Here is a 27,725-nt window from a genome sequence, read left to right as displayed (position 1 = left end):
AAAAAAGTAGGTTACATAAGGATACATAGCACAATATCATATTTAAACAACAAAAAAGTTTTTTGCTTTTAATACATGGATTTTTAAAAACTATGTGGAAATGCATACATTAATAGTGTTTAGGTCGGGCGCGATGGCTTACGCCTGTATTCCCAGCACTTTGGGAGGCTGAGGCGGGTAGATCACCTGAGGTCAGGAGTTCGAGACCAGCCTGGCCATCATGGTGAAACCCCGTCTCTACTCAAAACACAAAAATTAGTCAAGCGTGGTGGTGCACGCTTATAGTCCCAGCTACTACGGAGGCTGAGGCAGGAGAATAGCGTGAACCTGGGAGGCGGAGGTTACAATAAGCCAAGATCGCACCACTGCACTCCAGTCTCGGCGACAGAGCGAGACTCCATCTCAAACTAAACTAAACTAAACTAAACTAAACTAAACTAAACTAAACTAGACTAGACTAAACTAAAAGCGTTTATATTGGGATGGCAGAACAAATGTTTCCTTTTCTCTTTAGACTTTATTTTCTATAATAAATCATGTCTTTCTTTTTATCAGAGCAAATACTTTTTTTTTTTTTTTTTGACATGGAGTCTTGTTCTGTCGCCCAGGCTGGAGTGCAGTGGTGCAATCTCGGCTCACTGCTGCAAGCTCCACCTCCTGGGTTCACGCCATTCTTCTGCCTCAGCCTCCCGAGTAGCTGGGACTACAGGCGCCCACTACCACGCCTGGCTAATTTTTTTTTTTTTTTTTGTATATTTTTAGTAGAGACAGGGTTTCACTGTCAGGATGGTCTCGATCTCCTGACCTCGTGATCTGCCCTCCTCAGCCTCCCAAAGAGTTGAGATTACAGGTGTGAGCCACTGTGCCTGGCTGGAGCAAATACATTTTTAAAACAATTTAATCACAAGTAACTAATAAGTTTAGCAATGTGACTGATTTAAGTCTTCAACTAAGAAAACAAAACATAAAGTGATACAACTAAATGCAATAATTTCAACATTTCAATAATTATATTAAATTGAATGGTCTAAACACACCAATTAGAAAACACAGATTGTTAGAATGGAGGAAAAAATAGATCCAACTACGTGCTATCTATAAGAAACTCCAAATAAAATGATACATGTAGGTTGAAAGTTAAAAGATAAAGACCTTGTAAACACTAGTCAAAAGAAAGTTAAAGTGGCTATACTATTATCAAAAGTCTTCAGAGCAAAGAAAATTATCAGGGAAGAAAAGGGATATTACACATTAATAAATGGGTAATTCACCTAAAAGATAATCCTAATATGTTATATACCTAACAACAGAGCTTCAAAATACATAAATTAAAAACTGATAACTGAAAGGAGAAAAAAAGTAACAACACAAACTCACAATTGTAGTTGGACCTTTTAACACTCCCTTCTCAGTAACAGATAGAACTAGTAAACAACAACAAAAATCAACAGATATAAAGGAATTGAACAACAAAATCAACTAACTGGATTGAACTGACATGTATAGAAAACTCATCTCAACAAAGCAAAATACACATGCTTTTGAAGTACACATGGAATATTCACCAAGAGAGAGAACATCTCCTGAGCCACAAACACCTTAATAAATGAAACAAAAAATCAAATCAGCCGGTGTGGTAGCTCAAGTCTGTAATCCCAGCACTTTGGGAGGCCAAGGTGGGAGGACTCCTTGAAGCCAGTAGTTTGAGACCAACCGGGACAACAAAATAAGACCCTGTCTCTACAAAAAATAAAAAGTAAAAAACAAGACAGGCATGGTGGTGTGCACCTGTAGTCCCAGCTACTTGGGAAGCTGGGCAGAGTGAGACCCTGTCAGAAAGGGAAAGGGAAAGGAAAGGGAAAAGAATGGAAAGGAAAGGAAAAAGAAAAAAGAAGAGAATAGGAGAGGGGAAGGGAGGGGAGGGGAGGGGAGGCAGAGACGAGGCGGGGAGGGAGGGAGGGAGGGAGGGAAAGAAATCATACAAAGGATATTCTCTGACCACAATGGAATTAAACTAGAAACTATTAACAAAGCTGGGAGCACATGCCTGTAATCCTAACACTTTGGGAGGCAGAGGCAAAAGGATCGCTTAAGCCCAGGAATGAGACCACCCTGGACAAGCTAGCAAGACTCCATCTTTACAAAGTAAAAATAAAAATTAAAAATATATTTTAAAAGAGAAACTAACATTAAACAAGATAAAAATTTCTAAACATTTGAAAACTAAACAACACACTTCTGCATAATCTATAGGTCAAACAGGAAGTCTCAAGAGAAATTAGAAGATATTTTCGGCCGAATGAAAATAAAAACACATTTCTGCATTCACTGCAGTGTCTAAATATTTTTAAAAAATACATTTCAGAAGTTGTGGGATTCAACTAAAAGCAACACTTAGAGGAAAATTTATAGTACTAAACATTTATAAATGAAGAAAGGTCTCAAAGCAATAATCTCAGTTTCTACCTTAAGAAATGACGAAATAAATCAAGAAGGAAGGAATTAATAAAGAGCAGAAATCCATAAAATTGAACACAGAATAGAGAAAAACCAATGAAACCAGAAGCTGATTCTTTGCAAAGACCAAGAAAATTGGGAAATCTATCAAAAGACAGAAAAAGAGAAGAGACACAAAATATCAAGAATGAAAAAAGGGATTATCATCAAACACAGATGTTAAAAGTATAATAAGATGATACTACAAACAACTCTATGAACATAAATTCAACTTCCTTGAAATTTCCCAACGTCACTCAAGATGAAATAGATTACCCGAATAGACCTATAACTATGAAAATAAATTGAACTAGTAACTGAAAACCTAAACACCTCCAGGTTCAAATGGTTTTGCTGGAAATTCTTTAGAAGAATAACACCAATTCTATACAATTTCTTACAGAAAAAAATGGTACAACATATCAGCCAGCATCCACAGAGCTGCACTGTCCAAAAAAGCAGGCCACTGGCCACATGTGGCTATTGAGTACTTGGGATGTAGCTACATCACATGTTGAAAAAATATTTTGGCTATATTCAGCTAAATAAAATGTATTATTAAACATTTTTTAAGTCCTCAAATAAGGCTCAGGTCAGAAATAAAATTTACTTTCATAATCACTTCTGATTTCTAAACATATAAGAGAAATTATGAAAATAAAAAGTAAAAATGACTGTGAAATCTACTGAACCAAAACCAAACCACTTTAGAATTACATTGCTTTCAAGATCATGTCAAAACAAACTACAAGCAAAACTCTTAGAAATCTGGCCGGCACGGTGGCTCACGTCTGTAATCCCAGCACTCTGGGAGGCCGAAGCAGGTGGATTGCATGAGTCTAGGAGTTTGAGACCACCCTGGGCAACATAGCAAAACCCTGTCTCTACTCAAAATACAAATTAGCTGGGTGTAACGGCACGCACCTGTAATCTCAGCTACTTGAAAGGTTGAGGTGGGAGAATCACCTGAGCCTGGGAGGTCAAGGCTACAGTGAGCCAAGATCGTGCCACTGCACTCCTCCAGCCTGGGCAACCAGAGTGAGACCCTGTCTCAAAAAAAAAAAAAAAAAAGAGAAAGAGAGAAAGAGAGAGAGAAAGAAAGAAAGAAAGAGAAAGAGAGAGAGAGAGAGAGAGAGAGAGAGAGAGAGAGAGAAAGAAAGAAAGAAAGAAAGAAAGAAAGAAAGAAAGAAAGAAAGAAAGAAAGAAACGAAACTCTTAGAAATCTTTTTTTTTTTTTTCCTTGAGACAGAGAGTCTCGCTCTGTTGCCCAGGCTACAATGCAATGGCGCAACCTCACCTTACTGCAACCTCCGCCTCCTGGCCTCCTGGGTTCAAGTGATTCTCCTGGCCTCAGCCTCCCGAGTAGCTGGGATTACAAGTACCTGCCTTTATGCTCAGCTAATTTTTGTATTTTTGTAGAGATGGGGTTTCACCATGTTGGACAGGCTAGTGGTCTTGAACTCCTGACCTCTGGTAATCCACCCGTCTTGGCCTCCCAAAGTGCTGGGATTACAGGTGTTAGTCACCACGCTGGGCCTGGAAATCTTAAGAGGAAGCTGGCAGGATATTAGTTACTACAAAGCGAAATCCAGACTGGACAGAGTGGTTCACATCTGTATTCCCAGCACTTCGGGAGGCAAACAGGAAGAATTGCTTAAGGCCAGGAATTATAGATCAACCCTGGCAATGCAGTGAGACCCCCGCTCCACAAAAAAGGTTTTGAAAATATTAGCCAGGGGCCGGGCGCGGTGGATCAAGCCTGTAATCCCAGCACTTTGGGAGGCCGAGACGGGTGGATCACGAGGTCAGGAGATCGAGACCATCCTGGCTAACCCGGTGAAACCCCGTCTCTACTAAAAATACAAAAAACTAGCCAGGCGAGGTGGCGGGCGCCTGTAGTTGCAGCTACTCGGGAGGCTGAGGCAGGAGAATGGCGTAAACCCGGGAGGCGGAGCTTGCAGTGAGCTGAGATCCGGCCACTGCACTCCAGCCCGGGCAACAGAGCGAGACTCCGTCTCAAAAAAAAAAAAAAAAAAAAAAAGAAACTATTAGCCAGGTAGGTAGTCCCAGCTACTTGTGAGACTGAGGTGGGAGATTGTTTGGGCCCAGGAGTTCAAGGCTACAGTGAGCTATGATCCTGACACTGTCCAGTCTGGGTGATAGAGTGAGACACTCTATCTCATAATAAATTAAAAAATAAAGTAAAGTAAAGTAAAACAAAATAAAATAAAATAAAATAAAATAAAAACAAAACAAAATTTAAAAAATCCAGAGGCCAGTAGGTTCACAACATTCCTTCTTGGGGCTGAATGTCCAATACTGACATTTCCTTTGTAAATAAAGGAAAGTATAAGCTCTTTAACAATAAAAGGAGAAAAATAAAAAGCTAAAGAAATATTTTTTCAAAATAAAAATCACAGAACAAACTAATGAATTTCTAACCAAAAAATATCCTTGTCACTTCAAGGTAAAACCCCTTACATCATTATAAGGCTGATGTCAAACCATCATTACAGGAACAGAATGCAATCTGCTTTTCAATGAGAGATTATCCTCTTCAAAGATCCCCAGGCTAATGAGAGGTTTCTAAGAATGAAGTTATGACTACATTCTGAACAGTAATTAAGGAATATAAACTGCATCAAAAACAAAGCTATTGGATAAAAGTTTAAAAGCCCGCCCTATACATTAAGATACCAATCACCATTATGTTAAAAAATAACCACACAGTTTTATAGCATATACCGATAATTTGAATAAAAGTCAATTATGCTTACTTCCTCATTTATAAGAAAAATATTCCGGTCTGATCTAGGGGCAAGTGTACACAATGTCACTTACTAAAAACTCCCATCACATAACAATTCAGTGAAATCTTAAGAATTTCTTACCTGAAATGGTTTCAGCACATATGTCAACATATTTTGTTTTTTTGTAAAGAGAAAACACACATATCTAAGTTTTAAATATTACTTTTTTATTCATTTTTAATATCTCTGAAATCAAGATGGATCATCTAATTAATATGTTCATTTAATATGGCAGTGGCTCTACCTCTGTCCCCTACAAGGAAAGTAATCATTAAACCAAGGATGCATATTAAAATTACTGTCACTTCAGAACTGGGGAAGTGCAGTAAGTTCTATTTGCAAATGTTTTACTCTGACAGGGCTATATTCCCTAAATAAGTAAAACACTTTAACTAGACCTGGCCTAAGCTATAGTCCTTACTAATGCATATATACAAAAAAGTTAAGGATTATATTAAGATACAAATTATGCTGAAATATGTAATCTTTAAAATGGTCAATGGCTTTACAACTATTTATTTTCCTTTTAACAGTAAGTATGCTAGTATTTTAATATAGAATTGTACTTGATTTTTAAAAATCTTTAAGGAAATATCACTACTCCCTTAAATTCAGAATTTCTGGAATCCAACATTTCAGACTAAAGAAGCTTCTGTTTAACAGAAGGGCGCTGGCTACTGTGAGTAAAAAAGATGCAGCCTTCAAATTATATTTTTGCCCTCTACCAAATCCTTTTCTATACATGTGTATGGTGTGTTGAGGAGTAAGAAAATTAATTATAAAGCAAACATCATTAGCACTAACAGCACACATTAACACTACTCACAGCCGAGTGACAAGGCAGTGTAAACATTTGATGCTTTACTGCCTGGACATGCAATATCTTGTTAATTACTACACTTTACAAAGGATCACTATTTCATCTGATTTTTAAATTTTTGACGGCCCATAGAAGGTTCAAGACCCACATATGTGCACTTTAGAGGTTAATCTGAACAGTACAGCCATTCCACATTGTTGTTGTTGAAACTGGTCTCACTCTGTTGCCCAGGTTGGAGTGCAGTGGAACGATCTTGGCTCGCTGCAACCTCCACCTCCCAGGCTCAAGCAGTCCTCCCACCTCAGCCTCTCAAGTAGCTGGGATTACAGGTGTGTGTTACCATGCCCGGCTAATTTTTTGTATTTTTGGTAGAGATGGAGTTTCACCACGTTGCCCAGGCTGGTCTTGGGCTCCTGGGCTCAGGCAATCCACCTGCCTCGGCCTCCCAAAGTGCTGGGATTACAGGTGTGAGCCACCATACTGGGCCTTCATACTGCCTTTGACTCACACAGAACTATCTGGAAATGACCACCAACCAACCAATCATCACCACCTGGTGGCAGTGCAACCAATGGCAGGTTTCCTTCTTCAAAGCTGAAATAGCCTATCATCTTGTAACATAACATTTTAGAATTTCAGATCTCATTTACATTTTGAAACATTCCTTCTAAAACATTTTCCATATAAGTCACAGCTTAGGTGAGCATTTCACTTATCAAAAATGAAATTTGGCAGGTTGCTGTGGCTCATACCTGTAATTCCAGCACTTTGGGAGGCTGAAGTGGGAGGATTGCTTGAGCCCAGGAGTTCAAGACCAGCCGGGCCACTTGGCAAAACCCTGTCTCTACAAAACAAAAACACAAACAAAAACCCATGCCTGTGGTCCCAGTTACTTGGGAGGCTGAGATGGGAGGACTGCTTGAGCCCAGGAGGTCGAGGCTGTAGTGAGCCATGATCACACCACTGCATTCCAGCCTGGGTGACAAAGCAAGACACTCTCTCAAAAAAGAAAAACTCAAAAATGAAATCTTATTTTCAAGGGCTACTCATATTTCTGGTATTAGAGAATTCTAGAGATCAGAATTGAAACAGTGAGCATCTTATGCAGGATCTTCTAGAAGATGAAGCCTTTCTGAGTTCAACATAAAAGAACAATGTTCTAAATGTGGGGTTAATAAGCAAAAGGGCAAGATAACTGGGAGAAATGTCAGGCAGAATAGCATATGAGTAGAAGACATTATGGATTCTAGTATGAAGAAGTTTGTATGAAACCACAGCTCCTTTTATAACATGATGTTAAGTAAAACATAAGCAAGAAATAAGGAAAGAAAGTCTCATATTACCTGATTAGGGAGGACATGCTACAAAATGGAGAAAGTAAAGGAAGAACTTACAACGGTTTGGGAAATAAACAGTGTAGCTTACATAGTGCACCCAATAAGTTTCCTAACATGTGGGACATACTGTGGTTTAGGACCTTCATAAGGGGAGCTTCATTTCTAAACTCTGAGAAACCAAATGAATAATGCATAGGTTATTTACTCGACATGTGAAATGTCCCTAGGGACTCGTGTGAGGTATTTAACAAGAACTACTTCAAGTAGTGGAATCCCCCTTAAGTACGAGATAACCAGACTACACTTGACTTAGCTTATTTCACAACTAGGACTCTGAGAGTTAGAGGAAACCATCATGGTACAGGGTAAATCTCTCCTTTGGAAATCTGGAAGGCGGCACTCTGTTAGTAGGAGATGAAGCATATTACTATTGGCATCCAGGCTAAAACAGGGACAATCACTCAAGCTGCTCACCCTTTGCCCAGAGTCCAACGTCCTATAGAACTGAGTATCTTCTAGCAGGCAGGAACTCTCTGGGGAAAACAGACACCCAACTACCTAAGAATAGCCTTGTCAATCTCAACTTCACCTCAATGCCCACTCACTCTGGAAGTAGAGAGAGGACTTCGGGACCATATACTCCACCCTCACTAAACTCTAACAAGTATTAACATCCTAGAACCAGTTTCCTTCTGAACCCCAATAGTAGTGACAGCCAAATTAATGACAAAGATAATAAAATCACTTTTGTTAATTTATAACTATAATTCATAACTAATTTACAACATTTACTAGACCTTAAGCCTCTCTGGTCTTTAGTTTTCTCATCCATAAAATGCAGCTAATATTTCACAAGGTAACATATGCAAAAAGCCCAAAATAATACCTGACAAATAGTAAGTACTAGACTTTGTTAGAACTTTCTACTATTTGTTAGTATTTGCTACTTAGATAAAAGCTACGAAGCTAATCCTTTGATGGGGTGGAGTGGGAAGGGGTATCAAAGTCGAGGAAAAAAAAGATAAAATGCTAGGGTTTGAAAATAAATCTGCCAAAAATCAGATATTTATTAGTCTTGGACCTAGCAAGCTAGAAATTTGTGTGGTGGGGGACAGTGTTTATTACCAAGATAAACAGGTGAAGCCACAGATCTTTAGTGGGAGGCGGCCAGAGATCTTGTAATATGCCCCACACAATAAAGAAGTGTCCACATCACATGCCGAAAGCACGCCCACTGAGAAACTCTGAAAGAGTACAACGAAGCTGAAACAGGGTGGAGGAGATCTTTTACAGGAGACCTGTAAATGACTGAATACAGCAAAAATTCTTTCTAAGAGGAAACGTGAACTGAAACAATCTAAGAGTTATTACAAAAATAAAGGGAGTGGGTCAGGCGCAGTGGCTCATGTCTGTAATCCCAGCACTTTGGGAGGCTGAGGTGGGCAGATCACGAGGTCAAGAGATTGAGACCACCCTGGCCAACATCATGCAACCCTTTCTCTACTAAAAATACAAAAATTAGCCAGGTGTGGTGCCATGCACCTGTAGTCCCAGCTACTCGGGAGGTTCAGGCAGGAGAATCGCTTGAACCCAGGAGGCAGAGGTTGCAGTGAGCTGAGATCACGCCACTGCACTCCAGCCTGGCAACAGAGGGAGACTCTGTCTCAAATAAATCAATGAATGAATGAATGAATAAATAAAGGGAGTGGATTCTTTCTAAAGAAGACTATCTAAAGATTATAGAAGCAGCTGGGTGCGGTGGCTCACACCTGTAATCCCAGCACTCCGGGAGGCTGAGGCAGGTGGATCACGAGGTCAAGAGTTCAAAACCAGCCTATTCAACATGGTGAAACCCCACCTCTACTAAAAATACAAAAATCAGCTGGGTATGGTGGCAGGTGCCTGTAATCCCAGCTACTCGGGAGCCTGAGGCAAGAGAATCGCTTGAACCCGGGAGGCGGAGGCTGCAGTGAGCCGAGATCACGCTACTGCACTCCAGCCTGGGTGACAGAGCAAGACTCCATCTCAAAAAAAAAAAAAAAAAAAAAAGAATTATAGAAACAACCACCCCACCAAAAACAGAAACCTCCAAAAAGCAATGTTTTGCTGTTAAAACAGAAAATTTGTCCAAGTTTGTGCCTAGGCAACAGAGTCCCACAGTCCATACTCTTAACCACTATATTACGCTCAATAAGCTAGTAAGCCAAGCGAGCCAATCATGGTTATAACGGCAGTTTATTTTTTTCCATGTGCTTATGGCTAAGGTTTTATACATAATCTATTCCCTTTCTGTTACTGATACTAGGGTATGTTTTATAACCAATAATAATTTGAATTCAATGAAATACAGTGCTTTATAAAATGGAACTAAACTGTTCACTGGAGCAGATAAAGGTTGGCAAACTATACCGCACAGAGCTCCAGCAGTCACCCCAGACACACAAGGACTGGGAAACATAGGCCCACGGAGGCCTCCAATTCAATGAAACATTTCATTTTTATCCTTTCCCATTTTACAAGAAGGCATTCATATATACTTCTGTCAAGGAAAAGGTTCCATAGCTTAACAAAAATGCTTGAAAACTACAAAATCAAATGAATTATTAAAATCCCTTGAAGGCATTAGATTCCACAAAGTCCTGAGAAACAACTTACAGACTATAAGACCAAAAAAGGGTTTTTAAGTTAAAATTAGGAGTTTTAAGTTAAAAATTTAATGTTTTTGCCCCAATCATCTTCAAAAAGTTCATGGTGGGTAAGCACAAAATTAAATTTAAAAAAAAGAAAATGAAAAAAATTCATGGAAAATGAGTATTATGAAAAAACTATGTATGGATTTCAATCTTTTTTTGCATCCAAATAAACTCATACTAGCTTATTATAACAAATCTGAACAGCATCTAGTTTGAGGCACTAAGGAGAAGACATCAGTTCAAAAAAAAAAAAAACACTATCAGAGCAATATGAATTTTGCTAAAATTGAAGCAAGGGCAAACATCCAATTCATAGTGAAGTTTGAATCCACTATGGAAGATCACTGATGCTTTCCAAAAAGTTTACGGGGGCCAGGCGCGGTGGCTCACGCCTGTAATCCCAGCACTTTGGGAGGCCGAGGCAGGCGGATCACAAGGTCAGGAGATCGAGGCTACCCTGGCTAACACGGTGAAACCCCGTCTCTACTAAAAATACAAAAAATTAGCCAGGCATGGTGGCGGGCGCCTGTAGTTCCAGCTACTCGGGAGGCTGAGGCAGGAGAATGGTGTGAACCCGGGAGGTGGAGCTTGCAGTGAGCCGAGATTGCTCCACTGCACTCCAGCCTGGGCGACAGAGTGAGACTCCGTCTCAAAAACATACACACACACACACAAAGTTTACGGGGACAATGCCCCAAAGAAATCAGCAGTTTATGAATGGATAACCTGTTTTAAGAAGGGACAACATGACGCTGGAGATGCCCATAGCAGCGGACCATTCACATTAATTTTGGAGGAAAAAATTAATCTTGTCTGTGCTCTAACTGAACAAGAGCCAATGATTAATAGCAGAAACAACAGCCAACACCACAGACATCTCAACTGATTCAGCTTACACAGTTCTGACTAAAAAATTAAAGGTGAGCAAACTTTCCAATCAATGGGTGCCAAAACTGTTGAACCCAGATTAGCTGCAGACAACAGCAGAGCTTTCAATGGAAACCTTAAGCAAGTGGGATCAAAATCCTGAAGTATTTCTCAAATAACTACAACAGGAGATGAAACACGGCTTTATCACTGTGACCTTAAAGACAAAGCACAATCAAAGCAATGGCTACCAAGAGGTGGAAGTGGGCCAGTGAAAGCAAAAGTGGACCAGTCAAGAGCAAAGGTCATGGCAACAATTTTTTTTGGCTCCTCAGGGTATTTTGCTTGTCAACTTTCTAGAGGGCCGAAGAACACTAATAAGTGTTTTGAGAGCGGGGCACAGTGGCTCACGCCTGTAATCCCAGCACTTTAGGAGGCTGAGGCAGGAGGACCACTTGAGTCCAGGAATTGAGACCAACCTGGGCAACATAGAGAGGTCCCGTCTCTACCAAAAAAAAAAAAAAAAAGTATGATGGCACATGCCTGTAATCCCAGCTGTTTGGGAGGCTGAGGCAAGAGGATCGCTCGAGTCCAGGACTTCAAGTCCAGTGAGCTATGATCGTTCTACTGCACTCCAGCCTGGATGACCAATGAAAAAAAAAAAGGAAGAAAGAAAGAGAGGCCAGGTGCAGTGGCTCACGTCTGTAATCCCAGCACTCTGGGAGGCCAAGGTGGGCAGATCACCTGAGGTCAGGAGTTCAAGAACAGCCTGGCCAACATGGTGAAACCCTGCCTCTACTGAAAATACCAAAAAAGTACTCGGGTGTGGTGGTGAGTGCCTGTAACCCCAGCTACTCAGAAGGCTGAGGCAGGAGAATCGCTTGAACCCGGGAGGCAGAGGTTGCAGTGAGCTGAGATCGTGTCACTGCACTCCAGCCCGGCGACAAGAGCAAGGCTCCATCTTAAAAAAAAAAAAAAAGTACGTGTGTGTGTGTTAGTTTTAAGAAAGTCAGCCAAAGCTTTAGCAGAAAAAGATCTACTCCACTATGAGCTCCTGCTCATTCCTCTCATCAACCAAAGGCAATTTTCTAACAGTTTCCATGGGAAATCATTAGGCATCCACCTTACAGTCCTGATTTGGTTCCTTCTACCTTCTTTTTGTTTCCTAGTCTTAAAAAATCTTTAATGGACACCCAGTTTTCTTGTAATAATAATGTAAAAAAACCTGCATTTACATGGTTAAATTCCTAGGACCCTCAGTTCTTTGGGGATGGACTAAATGGCTGTTATCATGACTTACAAAAGTGTCTTTTTTTTTTTTTTTGAGACGGAGTCTCGCTCTGTCGCCCAGGCTGGAGTGCAGTGGCCAGATCTCAGCTCACTGCAAGCTCCGCCTCCCGGGTTCACGCCATTCTCCTGCCTCAGCCTCCCGAGTAGCTGGGACCACAGGCGCCGCCACCTCGCCCGGCTAATTTTTTGTGTTTTTAGTAGAGACGGGGTTTCGCCGTGTTAGCCAGGATGGTCTCGATCTCCTGACCTTGTGATCCGCCCGTCTCGGCCTCCCAAAGTGCTGGGATTACAGGCTTGAGCCACCGCGCCCGGCCTACAAAAGTGTCTTGAACTTGATGAAGCTTATGCTGAGAAATAAAGTTTACATATCTTATTTTTATCTTTTTCTTTTTTGATATGAAGCCTTCACTCTGTCATCCAGGCTGGTGTGCGGTGGCGCAATCTCAGCTCACGGCAACCTCTGCCTCCCAGGTTCAAACGATTCTCCTGACTCAGCCTCCCGAGTAGCGGGATTACAGGTGTGAGCCACCTGCCCAGCTAAATTTTATATTTTCAGTAGAGACGGGATTTCACTAGGTTGGCCAGGCTGGTCTTGAACTCCTGACCTCAAGTGATCTGCCTGCCTCAGCCTCCCAAAGTGCTGGTATTACAGGCTTGAGCCACTGCACCCAGCCTTTACTTTTATCTTTTAATTCCATTTTTCCAAGATCTTTTTAAAGTCCCCTCATATTTATATTCCAACTACTTCTGAATTTGAGAGAGTTGCTATAGTATAAAATGTAATGTCCCACACAGTGATAATTATTTTAAATTTAACACTAAAAACACACACACGTAAAACAAGACTAGTGTTCTTAACCACTAGGGAACATTGATAAGTAGTATTTTTTCATCAAAGGGATTTTTTTTTTTATTTTTAAGTCATGTATATTGTCTTCTTCTCCCCTTAAAAATGGTGGCATGTATTTAAAAAATTTACTAAGTAGCCACTCTCCATTCTGCATTAAGCTCAACATTTCTGAGAGTTACAAAGATAAATCAGACATGTGTCACCTTCAGTTTTAAAGGTGACATGAGACATTTATCAAACTAAATGGGTAGAAAGAGGTAAAGTGCCAAGAGAAGAAACAAAGGAGTGAGAAGTGAGGAGCTAATATAAAGGAGCTCAGCTGTGGGAGAAACGACTTCCAACCCCAGGTGAGGGGATTCTTATCAGACACTGCCTGAAAATGGAGTCCTACAGGGACTATAGGAGTCCTACAGGACAAATAATCTCTCTGCATTTTGATATGTGATTATTCAATTATTCAACAAATTGTTCACAATTTCATGGGATAAAAATCGGATAAGCAAAACAAATACCTAATATACAATGTGTTAAATATAGTAACAAGCATGTGCATGATATTAATGAAGGGGGAGGGATGAATTTTCTTAGGGTAGTGGAAAGAGTAGGCAAGGGGGAGGAAGCAAGGAGGAAAGGTGACTTGGGCAGGGCCTTGAGGATGAGCAGCAATTTGATGAAATAAAAGGATTATTTCAGGCAATGAGAGAAATGAGCAAGGGCATGGAGAAGTGAAAGCATATGGCATCTTTGGGGACTGACTGTTGGGGAATTAGGGGATAACTGAATATGGGAGTGAAAATGAGGCCAGGCCAGATCGTGAGCTTTATATCCTGTGCCAAGAAGTTTAGCTTCATTACAGTAGGTACAAAAGCTTTAGGCAAAGAATGATATCACATAAGCACTATGAGACTCTTTCTAATATTAACATTTCTAAAGTTGCCACTGGCTGCAAAAACATATATGAGATCATTAATTCTAGGACTTCTAGAAATAACTCCAAAGGTCCCACTGGCCTACAGGCCATGAGTCCAGTTAAGAGCTCCCTGAAGGCAAGTACTATTTATTTGTTTTTGATCTCCAGGACATAGGATATAGTGCAATCAATAGGAATCAGTTTGTGATTAGGAATGACAGAACAAATGATGGCTCCCAGGTTTCTGACCCGATTATCATGCCAATGAGAAGGATATAAGGTTGGTTTTTTTGTTTTGTTTTGTTTTGTTTTGAGATAGGGACTCACTCTGTAATCCAGACTGGAGTGCAGTGGCATGATCATGGTTCACTGCAACCTTGACCTCCTAGGCTCAAGCAATTCTCCCACCTCAGCCTCCCAAGGAGCTGGGATGACAGGTTCACATCACCATGCCTGGCTAATTTATTTTTATTTTTTGTAGAGACAAGGTCTCTCTGTTTTGCCCAGGCTGATCTCGAACCCCTGGGTTCATGCAATTCTGCCACTTCAGCCTCCCAAAGTGCTGGGATTACAGGCATGTGCCACCATGTCCAGCAAATATAAATTCTGTCTGGGAGATGTTAAAAGTTCTGCCCACAACAAGTTAAAACACGGGTGTGGGGTTCTGAAAAGAGGCCACAGCTATAGATATTAATTTGAGCATCGCCGTGTATGGTATACTGGTGACAGCTGAAGCCACATGGGTGGATGAGGTCACCAACCATGAATGGGGCTCAACTGAGAATCTAGGAATCCCAGGGTAAAGTTGAGAATAGACAGAGACAGAGAAAGAACAGAGAAGAGGAAGAGAAACAGGAGAGATGTCCTATGAGTCTAAGAAAGTACATATTTCAAAAAACATGTGTAGTATGGTGCCAATGATCATTAAAAGGTCAGCTGGTATGAAGACTGTAAACAGGCTATTGGATTTGGAAACAGGGTAGTCACTGATTAACTTTCATTGGAGTGGGGAGAGGATAAAGGATAAATTGGGATGAAGAGTGTATGGAAAATGTGAAAGAAGAGACAGTGAGTACAGGTCACTGCTCAAAAAGTCTGGCAATAAAGAGAAGGGAGTGAGATATGTTAGCAGTTTGACAAGTAGGTTGGAAGAAGTATGCACATTTTGTGCATTATCTGTTTTATATGACTTGTGTCTAGAGATTTTGAGAATAAGGACTGCCTTTAGTACTCTTATAGCATCTACCAGCTTATATAATAAAAACAATAGCACTACTAAATATTTATTTAGAATGCAAAATATAATACCTCGTACAGGTCACTAAATTATATTCCTAGGATAAAAGAAAGAGCACTAGACTAAATCAATTAGTCATAAAATGCAAATCATTTACCTGCATGGGGTGACTGTTAAAAAGAGGCCATGCCCTGTTATGCAATTTGACAGGCTCCGTGAGCAACACTGGGGATGTTGTAAGATGTTACCTTAGTTCTTTCACCCTGGGCTGCACAAGGACATACTCACCTCCATAGTAGAGTCCTGTAGCAGTGCACATCCGCCACTGTCCCTGATACATTCCTGCTCTGCTGGGGCTGCACATCTGGACGCTGACATCTGCAATCTCTTGGGGCTCTAGCGATCTCACCATCACCATGTTCACATGTCCAAATTGGTCTCCCCCGACATATTTAAGACAAACCCCTGGAGGCCAGGCCTCTGCCCCTGAGTTCAAGCAAAAGAAAAAAATGTTAGGCAATCAATGGTCCTATGCCGGGTGCAGTTTATTATGAAACTGTAGAAGAGGCCTCTTTCTTTTTCTCACATACATACGTAAACCTAACCACATACACCTGAGCCATATATTGTCTCACACAACTGATCAAAAGGAATTATCAGAACCAACAACCTCTGACCAATAATCTAACCCTATGAAGAAGCACATAAGGCAAAAGCAAGGCAGTTCCTCAAGACAATGAGTGTTTCAGGTGACTCCAGGGAAGGCCACACATCACACTGAATCTGTAGAACCTAAGAATAATGTCCATGAAGAGCCATGGAGATGAAACACAGGCCCACGTTTAGGGGACAGCTCTGTCTACTAAAAGGTAACATATGTCCATTTTCACAGTATATCTGATTGTTGCCAGTTTTTCCACAGAAACAAGAGGATGAAGCACACAAGGAGTAATTTTAATGGTATTATTCTCAACTTAAAATTGCTTTTTGCCTGAAGTATGACTTTTCTTCTGGGGTCCATAACTATAAAATTCTCAAGAGCTCAAGAGATCACATGAATATAAAAGGCAGTAAAAGTTTAGACCTCAGGTGGTGATGAAAATATAAATAATGGGGTGATCTCCCCTGATAACATCAATGAACTGTGGTTGCAAGAACAATGGCACCAGCTGGAGGTACTTGCGGAAAGGATGGGAAGGAGGGTCAATCAGACGTGTCAAAGGGAGATACATTTTTACAGAGTTACAGGTTAAATCAAACACGATTTAACCTGTAACTCTCACAGAGTAAAGAGTCGCCCAGGCTGAAGTACAATGGCGTGATCTCTGGCTCACTGCAACCTCCGCCTCCCAGGTTCACGCGATTCTCCTGCTTCAGCCTCCTGAGTAGCTGGCATTACAGGCACACACCACCACGCCTGGCTAATTATTGTATTTTTACAAGAGATGGGGTTTTACCATGTTGGCCAGGCTGGTCTCGAACTGCTGACCTCATGATCCGCCCGCCTCGGCCTCCCAAAGTGCTGGGATTACAGGTGTTAGCCACCGCACCTGGCCTAATCTTTGTATTTTTAGTAGAGATGGGGATTCACCATGTTGGCCAGGCTGATCATGAACTCCTGACCTCAGGTGATCTGCCCGCCTCGGCCTCCCAAAGCGCTGGAATTACAGGCATGAGCCATGGCGCCCGGCCAGTACCCACTCTTGTGTACCTATTTTCATGTAACTAATTCATGAGAAATCTATGTGTTGACTAGTTCCCACTAGTCAAGCAGTATAGGCAGCCACACAGTGACTAGATGTGATCTTTCCTGTGAAGTCTCTCCAATATGCAGCAATTGATAAACTCCTTTCTAACTGTAGACAGAAACCTCTATATATCTTTTTTTGGAATATATACATTCATTATAAAAATACACCACTGTGAAAAGTTGAACATGGCAGGACTCTCAGAACAGAGGGTGCTTGTCATTTATCTCCTATCAGTACTCTAAGATGCCTCAGTTCCTTGCTCTCTAAGTGCCCAGTTCTGACATACCTGATGGCTCACTACTGGAAAGAAACCAGACAGAGAAAGGAAACCAGAGTTCCATTCCTGAAATCTCAGCTCCATTATGAATGGCACCCTCTGTGCTCCTTGGGTCTTAAGGGGTAGCAGCTAAAGCAGTGGCCACTATGTTTCAGCATACCTTCTTTTTAAAAAATTTGCCAGGCCGGGCGCGGTGGCTCAAGCCTGTAATCCCAGCACTTTGGGAGGCCGAGGCGGGCGGATCACAAGGTCAGGAGATCGAGACCACAGTGAAACCCCGTCTCTACTAAAAATACAAAAAATTAGCCGGGCGCGGTGGCGGGCGCCTGTAGTCCCAGCTACTCAGGAGGCTGAGGCAGGAGAATGGCGGGAACCCGGGAGGCGGAGCTTGCAGTGAGCCGAGATCGCGCCACTGCACTCCAGCCTGGGCAACAGCGTGAGACTCCGTCTCAAAAAAAAAAAAAAAAAAAAAAAAAAAAAAAAAAAAATTTGCCAACAAAATGTCCTAAGTTAACCCTATAAAGGGCAACCACTGCTGGTGGAAAGGTTGTGGATGACACACTGACAATACATGCAATTTATCTTCTTCATTTCTGAGGTCTGGCAAAAGCCTATTTGTCTTACAACAAACAGAATAGTAGCTGACATGAAGCACCTTACAAAATGTCAGTCTCTTTAAAGACCAAAATCCAAGAGAAAAACTATACTACTATCATGGGGCTAAATCCACAGTTATTCTTTAAGATACACACATACACACACATACACATACACATATACCTGCAGCAAGATAATGTCTGTTTTTATGAAAACCCAAAAATATGTCTGTTTTTTGAACTTATAAGAAAATAAGGTAAACCAAGACTGGGTGTGAAAAAGACTTAGCTCTCCTAGGCACAACCACAAGCAGCTGAGATGATTGGGTCATCTTAGCTGTGCAAAAGGAGTGCTGCTATATTCCAGAGAAACTGAGTTAGTCGGTAAAACATTAAGTCGGTAACATTAAACACTGGCATTTGGCTAGGGTCCTGCCCTTCTTGGTACTCCAGATACCTATCAGTTCTCAGTGGAGTATTTAAAGAGCCTCTGGGAAAAAAACTGGAAGAGTTATCTACCAACAACTCTGAAGTGTTCATTGGCTATGAAGTGAAAAACCAATCATCTGCCTTCTGAGCATTATCAATGATACATATAGTTCTTATAGTCACAACTGTTAGGTCAAGTAACTCTGAAAAGGTCAAAGATATTGATGTTTGATACAGAAGGAAGGGAAATACAGTGAGTTGTCTGGACTACACTAAGCATACCTGAAATCTGAATTCGAGAAGTATAATAGAACTGGGCTCCAAATTAAGTCTCAGTTGCAAACTGGATTAATGGGGGATAGATTTCTATCTAGAAGAAAAGAAAAACTAATCCATGTTTTATGACATTCCTAGTTAAGTATCACAATCAAGTATATAATTAAGGTTGTAATTCTCCAGATATGAAATATCACTTTATTTTTTAAAATAAAGTAAAAACAAAACAAAACAAAAAACCTGTCATGTTACAATTTTGAGATGATAGCAAGCATCACAAAAATCAAAAGTCCAACAGTCCCAGAAATCCTGGGACTTAGTAAGTATATACAATTATAGAAATAGTCTGGAGACAGTAAGGAATATCCAAATAGCAATGCAGAAGACAAACCTTAATGATGATCTCCTTTTTAACCCTTATAAGTGTGGACACTGCATTTCATATTAAGCTCCATGAAAGCAGAAACCTTCATCAATCTTGTGACCATTTCTCCCTTGTACCTAATAAAGTGACTGGAACATAATAAAATGTGTTGAATGAAAGAAGCAAAATTATCTTCTCTAGAATCATACTGAAGAAGAGAAAGGCAGAAAGCTAACTATTTTAATGCACTAAAAGAAAAATGGAGGAAATAATTGTTCTTTCTCAAGTTCTTTTCCCATCCCTTTAATTCACTTCTATGAAGTTCAAAAAATAATGACAACTCTGGATCTATATGCCCAAGATACCCTCTCATATGACAATCACAAAAATTTCACCAAAGTCAGAGAAACACTAGGGTTATTGTAACATGCTCGGCTTAATATTCACTACAATTGTACAACAGAGCACTGAGAAGCTCTAGGTGCTGGTAAAGAGAATTCTGTCTACTCGTATTTTTAGAGGGACAGTTTCAAATTTTCATTTTAACTCCCAAGTTTCCTGCTCAGGTTTACTAAGCTTCCAACGCTTCCACAGTGACAGAAGTCTGAATCCTAGAATTCTGCATCTATGTTATTAAATGTCTCAGTTCTGTTTTTGCAAATCTAATAAAGGACTTAAAAAATATTAGGAGTTTATTTATTTCTATTTATTTATTTATTATTTATTTATGAGACGGAGTCTCACTCTGCCACCCAGGCAGGAGTGCAGCAGCGCGGTCTCAGCTCACTGCAACCTCCGCCTCCCAGGTTCATGCAAGTCTCCTGCCTCAGACTCCCGAATAGGCGGGATTATAGGCACCTGCCACCATGCCTGGCTAATTTTTCTGTAGTTTTAGTAGAGATGGGGTTTCACCATGTTGGACAGGCTGGTCTTGAACTCCTGACCTCAGGTGATCCACCCGCCTCAGCCTCCCAAAGTAGTGGGATTACAGGGTTGAGCCACCACGCCTGGCCAGGAATTTAATTTTAAACAGCGTGTGACGTTTGCCTTCTTTGGGGAAAGCTATTGGGACAACTGTATGAAGTTCCTATCAGTCTCATCTGTGGTATATTTGAATGCCCAGCACGCCTAAAACATGACAAGACAGAAGTGCATGAAAATTATTATTTATGTAGCTCTTTCAGTGAGTGCTTACTTCTTAGGGAGGTTATGAATGAGAGTAAGACAGCCAGAGGAAAAATTGCCAGGGCCTGCCCTACTTCTATGTTACTACTCTATTTACAGAAAGAACTCAGGCCAGATTAGGATGACACCAAAGAACCTGTGCACATGCATGTTCTTCCTCTCTCAAATAATATGCCTGATACTCAGTTATGGGTGGCCGGATTCTGCTTAACCAAATGGAAAACATCCAATTTATAGATATAAAACTACTCTACAGCTGGGTGGACAACTTCCAGAAGAAGAGAAAACCTATTTATTCAAAGCACCTTGAAAGATAAAATCTCTAGCAACTGCTACCTCACCTTTCAAGATCTGTTCAGGCACAAGAATGCCCTTTCACACAAGGAAAGAGATTCAGAGGCTGTTTTAAACTGGGGTTACAAAGCAAATGCAGAGGGGAAAAGCAGTCAGGCCCACCAATAGAGATTTTTGTAAGTCAACACGAAAGGTAGGCTTTGGGGGTTCTGATTTGACATTCTAACTACTGCATATCAACCTCCCCAAGCTCCCCATTAGCCCAAGTAACAGTCTAGTAAGTAAGCAGATATATCAAGAGGCTTTCTGAAATATAAAATGGTCATTCTGCCACAAGATGGTATTTAAAACATTTCAACAATACTCTAACAACTTTCAGTATTTAAAAACACTGACAAGCTCACAGAAAGCCAGGCCATTTTCACTGTTTTCACTATAAGTAAATAAGGTACTGGCTTCACTTTAAAATAAACAAATAAAACTTGAATAAGTCACACTTTCCAAACAAACCTCATTTATTTAAAAAAAAAATATATATATATATATAGACTCCAAAAAACTTTTTTTTTTTTTTTTTTTTTTTTGAGATGGAGTCTGGCTCTGTTGCCCAGGCTGGAGGGCAGCGGTGCAATCTTGGCTCACTACAACCTCTGCCTCCTGGGTTCAAGTGATTCTTAAGCCTCAGCCTCCTGAGTAGCTGGGACTACAGGCGTACAACACCATGCCCAGCTAATTTTTTGAATTTTTAGTAGGTGGGGTTTTGCCATGTTGGCCAGGCTGGTCTTGAACTCTTGACCTCAAGTGATCTGCTCACCTTGGCCTCCCAAAGTGCTGGGATTACAGGTGTGAGCCATTGCACCCAGCCTCTGAAAGCATTTTTGATCAGTAACACAGCAGGTTTTAAATTCAGAATAAAAACATGACAAATAAAAGTTACTATAAAATGAAGAAATTGTCTTGATATTTTTTAAAAGCAGGCAAAATTAAGCAAGGTGAGAAAGAAATTACGCAAAGTATAATAGACTTTGAACAAGTAAGAATTTCAAGAAAAATAGAAAATATGGCTATTTTCCTCTGTTACCATGTACCTCCCAAACTAACAGTGCACCACTGTTACAACTAAAAAGGAAAGGGGCAAATGAAATTTTACAAAGCCACAGGTGTCCTGAGTCATCCACAACATTGCGTTAGTCCAAACTATGTGTTTGGTCAATGACACACTGAACTTTCCTCCAAAGGAGAGTTACTTCTAAATATGCCAGAAAAACTAAGAATAACAATTCAATTTGGTACATTCTTACATAAAAAGCTGGTCTAGCCAGTCTTTCTCCATCATAAAGAACTGAATTGTAAAGAACTGAAAAGTAAACCAAATCAATAAAAGGTCACTTTTATAGCTTTGAGTCCCCAGAGTTTTAAATCATCTCACATCAAATTAACTTGCTAGACAGGGCACCCCCACAACCACATATTTTTAGCTAAATACTCTCTTTTGCCTAGTTTTCCACCTCTCAGAATTTCTCTGAAGTACTCATTAATAATAAGAAAGTTAAAACACCCTCCATCAGTCAACATAAATTGTCATTAGATGTGACGAGAAATACTAAACCCAACGCCTGCTCCCAAAAGTCATTAGAAAATAATTTAAGGCCAGGTGCAGTGGCTCATGCCTGTAATCCCAGCATTTTAGGAGGCCAAGGTGGGAGGATAGTGTGAGCCCAGGAGTCTGAGAACGGCCTGAGCAAATAATGAAACCTTATTTCTACAAAAACTTTAAAAAATTAGCCAGGCATGGTGCGGTGGCTCCTATCTGCAATCGAAACTACTCACGAGGCCAAGGCAAGAGGATCACTCGAGCCCAGGAGGCCAAGATTGCGCCACTGCACTCCCAGCCTGGGTGACAGAGTGAGACCTTGAAGAAAAGAAAGAAAAGAAGAAAAGAAAAGAAAAGAAAAGAAAAGAAAAGAAAAGAGAAAGAAAGAAAAGAGAGAGAGAGAAAGAAAGAAAGAAAGAAAGAAAGAAAGAAAAGAAAAGAAAAGAAAAGAAAAGAAAAGAAAAGGAAAGAAAGAAAGAAAGAAGAAGGAAGGAAGGAAGGAAGGAAGGAAGGAAGGAAGGAAGGAAGGAAGGAAGGAAGGAAGGAAGGAAGGAGGGGGAGAGAGAGAGGAAGGAAAGGAAAGGAAAAGAAAGGAAAGGAAAGGAAAAGGGAAAGGGAAGGAAAGATTTAGACACAGAGACACTATTTTCAAAGAACTATGGTTAACTTATTTATGTATTTATTTTTATTTATTTAATGTTTTTTGAGACAGAGTCTCACTCTGTCACCCAGCCTGGAGTGCAGTGGCATGATTTCAGCTCACTGCAACCTCTATCTCCTGGGTTCAAGCAATTCTCCTGCCTCAGCCTCCCAAGTAGCTGGGATTAAAGGTGCCCAACACCATACCTGGCTGATTTTTGTATTTTTAGAATGGGTTTCATCATGTTGGCCAAACTGGTCTCCAACTCCTGACCTCAGGTGATCCTTCCACCTCAGCCTCCCAAAGCTGGGATTACAGGCATGAGCCACTATGCCCAGCCTATGGTTAGCTTATTTCTAGTGTGTCTTAAAAGAGGCTGCAGCACATCAAAACAATGTTTTTCTTGTATTTTTTTCTTTTTTCTTTTTCTTGTTTGTAGAGACAGGATCTCACTACACTGTCAAAGCTGGTCTTAAACTCCTAGGCTCAAGTGATCCTCCTGTCCTGCCTTGACCTGTAAAAGTGCTGGGAGGCCATGTGCAATGTACACATATGTAATCTCAGCTATCCAAGTGAGAGGATAGCTTGAGCCCAAGAGTTCGAGATCAGCCTGGGCAACGCAGGAAGACTCCATCTCTACAATTAAAAAATTAGCTGGGCACAGTAGTGCATGCCTGTGGTCCCAGCTACTCGGGAGAGGCTGAGGCAGGAGGACTGCCTGAGCCCAGGAGGTCAAGGCTACAATGAGCCATGATCACAACACTGTACTCCAGCCTGGGCAACAGAGCGAGCTGCTGTCTCAAAAAAAAAAAAAAAAAAAAAAAAAAAAGGTGCTTGGATTCTGTGTGTGAGTCACCACACCCAACCTGTATTTTTTTTTTTTAACCAACAATTTCTGTCTCCCATTTTGAGCAAATTCCCATATTTCCTATCCTATTTTTCAAAGTGGTATTAATGTCTCAGATAACCTAATGAAATTTCAGAGACAATCATCCTTCTGGTTGCAAAAAAAAAAAAAGAGCTTTCAGAAGAGCAGATGCTCACAGCTCTTTCCAACTACCTTGTTCTATTCAAGGATATACCTCCTCTAGCCTGCTGGAAGATTAATTAGAGCAGAAATAAAGTGATGAAGTAAAACTGTACAGGTGGAGACAATACTCCATCATATACAAGTCTAGTTCCTAGTAACAAAACCAATATTGGATTGTGTTTAGATCCCATTAAGTTATAGGTGGCTTAGAAGCATGAGACATAAATTCTTCTTCCTACTTTAGAGCAGGAGATACTTCACTAATGTTTGGTCATCACACCAGTACAAGAAAATGCTACATATCATGTGTAGGAGAAAGCTCGCAGTTACACAATCACGTACACAAGCTAAAACATTTCCTTCTTACTTAACTGTTAAGAAAATGAAAACTAGGCAAGGGAGGATTGCCCATTATGTACTTACCAGAATTTTGGATCCGCCATGTTTTTACAAACTGAGTGTCAGGAGGTATTGACTCCCCTTCTCCTATGGTGACATCTTCAACAAAGGACATGGAGGGCACACTGATGTTTGGGCTCTCAAAGTCATAATAGGCGCCAATTGCTGCTTGGAGGTTCCTACAGAAAAAAGAGAAAAGGCAACAGACTTCAGTACCGTCCAGACGATATTATCCTGTTAAACAAAAGGAAAAAGCCTGTTTCTTAGGGTTTGTCACAGAACCTGAGGCTCCTGGCATACAAGTCTTTAAAGCCTTGTATTCTGGCTGAGGAACAACAGGAAAACCACCAGGACCAACAAATTTGTGTATGACTTTCTTCCCACATAGAAAGTAACAAACATTAGTACCATCAGCAACAGTATGAGGATATCTCCCTTGTTACCCACAGGAAAACAAGAATGGGTAAAGAAATCAATTAAAAGAGATCTCTATAACTATGGAATTCAAAGCAGCACAACTTTTTATTTTGTATTATTATTTTTTAATATATTTTTTTAAAAAGAGAGAGAGGCAGGGTTTTGCCATGTTGCCCAGGTTAGCCTCGAACTCCCGAGCTCAAGCGATCCATCCATCTCAGCCTCCCAAAGCGCTAGGATTACAGGCATGAGTCACTGAGCTCAGCCAGAAGCTCCACTTTTTAAAATAAAGTAATATGTGCACATAATTTGAAGTTTCATACAAAGAAAACCATGTTCTCTTTTTTCCCCAACACACACACACACACACAGACATAACTGTTCGTATTACTTTCTTAAATATCCTTCCAAAACTTTCTTACATTCAAGCAAACATCATATACAATCTTATTTTCCCTCTTTTTTATACAAATGGTAGCATAATATACAATGCCCTTTGCTTTATTCTCTTAATGCTATATCTTGGAAACATCTCTGTTAGTACATAAAGCGCATCCTCATTGTTTTTTACAGCTGTAACCACTATACAGATGGATCATATTTAACCAGTCGACTTTTGAGTTTGTTTCCAGTCATTAACTCTTTCATAAATATGTTCAAGCACACATAGTTTTGTATACATGTAAGTGTATCTGTGAGATAAATTCCTAGTAAGTGATACTGCTGTGACAGAGTTTGTGGTTTTAATAAATATATCCAAACTTCCCTCAATAAAAGTTATACACTAATGATCCCACCAAGAATATAGGAGTGTGCCTATTTTCCCCACTTGCTCATCAGTGCTGTTTCTCTAACATTTTGGATTTCTCCCATCTAATAGGTTAAAAAAATATATATCTCAGTGAGATTTTGAGAGGCTGAGTATCTTTTTACAGGTTTAAGAGCCATTTGTAAAGGCTGGGCTCAGTGGCTCACACCTGTAATGCCAGCACTTTGGGAGGCCAAGGTGGGCGGATCATGGGGTCAGGAGTTCAAGATCAGCCTGGCCAACATAGTGAAACCCTGTCTCTACTAAACAAAGTACAAAAAATTAGCTGGGCATGGTGGCAGGCTACTTGGGAGGCTGATCTTGAAAAATTAGCTGGGTAATCCCAGCTACTTGGGAGGCTGAGGCAGGAGAATCGCTTGAACCCGGGAGGTGGAGGTTGCAGTGAGCTGAGATAGCGCCATTGCACTCCAGCCCAGGCAACAGTGCCAGACTCCGTCTCATAAAGAACAACAACAAAAAAGAGTCATTTGTAGTTTCTTTTTCGGAAGTATCATTTTGTAAATGTTGGTGTTCTTTTTAATTACTCACAAATCCCCTTTCAACAGAAGGAACTACCAAGTACATAAGCCAGAGTTCGCAATTGAGCAGAAGCGCATGACTGTCAGTTTGGTTATCAGTGCCAGAAACCAAGGACCACTAAAGGGTTTCAGTAAGCTGTGTTCATTACAGAGATCAAGGAAATTGTTAGTAATTACATTAACTGCCTCTCTTCTGGTCTTACTCAAACCAATGACATCATCTCCACTTCCCACACTATACAACAATCCAAACTGCATGTTTCTAAACATAATTCAACCATAAACTGACGAATCCACTGAGCTGTTTTTAATTATACATAAACATAGCATGAAACAAGCTCTGACAGTACACAACTGATCAACAGAAATGCTAATAGCAGCAAATAATTTTCTGCTGGGGGCCTGCCTGCTCCTCCAGGTGCTTGCAACTGCCAGAAAGGAAGGCTATATTTAGAGCAGGTACCTGAGGTCAAGCCTCACGCAATGGTGGCCTGTCATATTAGTCAGTAATGACTGAAATTACAATACCAATGGCCTGCCTATGATACATGTGCTTGATAATAGTTACATAAAGAGAGCTTCGCTGGGGCCAAACTGCACCTGTTTGCTTGACTAGCCAATACAAAGCTTGGACTTTAGTCTTCTCAGCAGTTTCCTATCTAGCTGACAGTGATCTAAAGTGAAGGATGTTTGTGACTGGCCAAACTTGGGGAAATCCAGCCCCTACCATCCACAAACAGGCTTAGAAGTACATCTGGAATTAGCATTACACTTAGGGATCAGGGAGAATATGGGAGAAAAATAAGCCTGGTTTGCAATTTGCTCTTTTGAAAACATTTTGGAAAAGCTGTATGTCTACCTTTTTGAAAAGAGAATTTTTTTGCAGCAGGTCTTCAGTAAGTAGCCTGCTGAATTGTTTTCTGTTCACTTGGCTGCAAAATGTGTTTTGGAGGGAAGAAACTATTTGTGCACTTAGGACAACTGCCAATTCTCATCCCCAGGCTGTGTCATATTTCAACCTTTGGCTCTGCCATCAGGACAGGACTTCAAGACCACTGCAGTAGGAACACTAGTAAATGGGAAAGTCAAGCTACCCAACTCAGGCAGATCCATTCCTATCCTCAAATCTCCTTTCACATTTCCAACTTATCCTACAGTCAAAGCTTATTTGTATGTGTATTACACAGGTAATTCAGCCAAAGAAAGATTAAGAACCATTTTTAAATCCCAAACTGAAACTGAAAGCAGCGAACTGGAATCCTGGCAGGAAGGTGGAGAGGAGGATGACAAAGCAAATTCATTTCCCAAGTACAAGGCAGAAAGTGGACTTTAGCCCAAGTGAGCTAACCCATAAAGCAGGTACACAGTCACAAATTTGGGGTACACAGCTTCTCAGAGTTCAGAGCATTTAAATTATTGGCCCACTAGGCTGAGCAACAGCAGGCATAAGATCAAACAGCTCCAATTCAGTGTCAGAAAGTAGACATGATAGCAGGTATTCTTGTTCAAAACAACATACTCAGCTATTATTAGCCAACAAGAAATTCTTCATGAAATGGAGCTGGCTGAGGTGATGCGAAAGGGAAAACATTGACCCAGCATTTGGTGCAGTCTAAAAGTTTAAACCTCCAGATTCCTTCAGTGTTTCTTTTCAAAAAAGTTTTAAATCTAATTTCAGATGGTTAAAAGTACCCTGAAGAACAAACAGAGGCAATGTAACAGTGAAAAAAAAGCACAGATTAAGATGGATGCTGGTGCCGGATGCGGTGGCTCACGCCTGTAATCCCAACACTTTGGGAGGCAGAGGCAGGCAGAT

General features: G+C 40.6%; 1 protein-coding gene and 2 long non-coding RNA genes across 6 annotated transcripts in view; 2 read left to right on the top strand and 1 right to left on the bottom strand.

Moving 5' to 3' along the window:
* The window catches only part of ILRUN (inflammation and lipid regulator with UBA-like and NBR1-like domains), a 114,868-nt gene that overhangs the window by 45,116 nt on the left and 42,027 nt on the right, over positions 1-27,725 (bottom strand). For 3 of the 4 annotated variants that reach the window (XR_013416486.1, XR_013416485.1, XM_001116543.5), the window contains exons 2-3: positions 24,170-24,324; positions 15,599-15,796 (exon numbers count right to left, since the gene is read on the bottom strand). Coding sequence is in view for 2 of the 4 variants with exons in the window: in XM_001116543.5 (XP_001116543.3) it covers positions 15,599-15,796; positions 24,170-24,324 (353 nt within the window). In the remaining 2 variants the exon portion in view is untranslated. The remainder of the gene's footprint in view (positions 1-15,598; positions 15,797-24,169; positions 24,325-27,725) is intronic. The other variant, XM_001116536.5, reaches the window with a different exon arrangement.
* On the top strand, positions 565-20,827 carry LOC144340452 (uncharacterized). The gene is made up of 2 exons (XR_013416560.1): positions 565-693; positions 19,981-20,827. It is a non-coding gene; the product is annotated as an uncharacterized LOC144340452 (long non-coding RNA).
* Positions 13,215-16,643, top strand: LOC144340433 (uncharacterized). The gene is made up of 2 exons (XR_013416540.1): positions 13,215-16,558; positions 16,596-16,643. It is a non-coding gene; the product is annotated as an uncharacterized LOC144340433 (long non-coding RNA).

This window comes from Macaca mulatta, chromosome 4 (assembly GCF_049350105.2).
Source record: "Macaca mulatta isolate MMU2019108-1 chromosome 4, T2T-MMU8v2.0, whole genome shotgun sequence".
In the NCBI taxonomy this organism is placed as follows: Eukaryota; Metazoa; Chordata; class Mammalia; order Primates; family Cercopithecidae; genus Macaca; species Macaca mulatta.
This window is presented reverse-complemented; position numbering and strand designations above follow the sequence as displayed.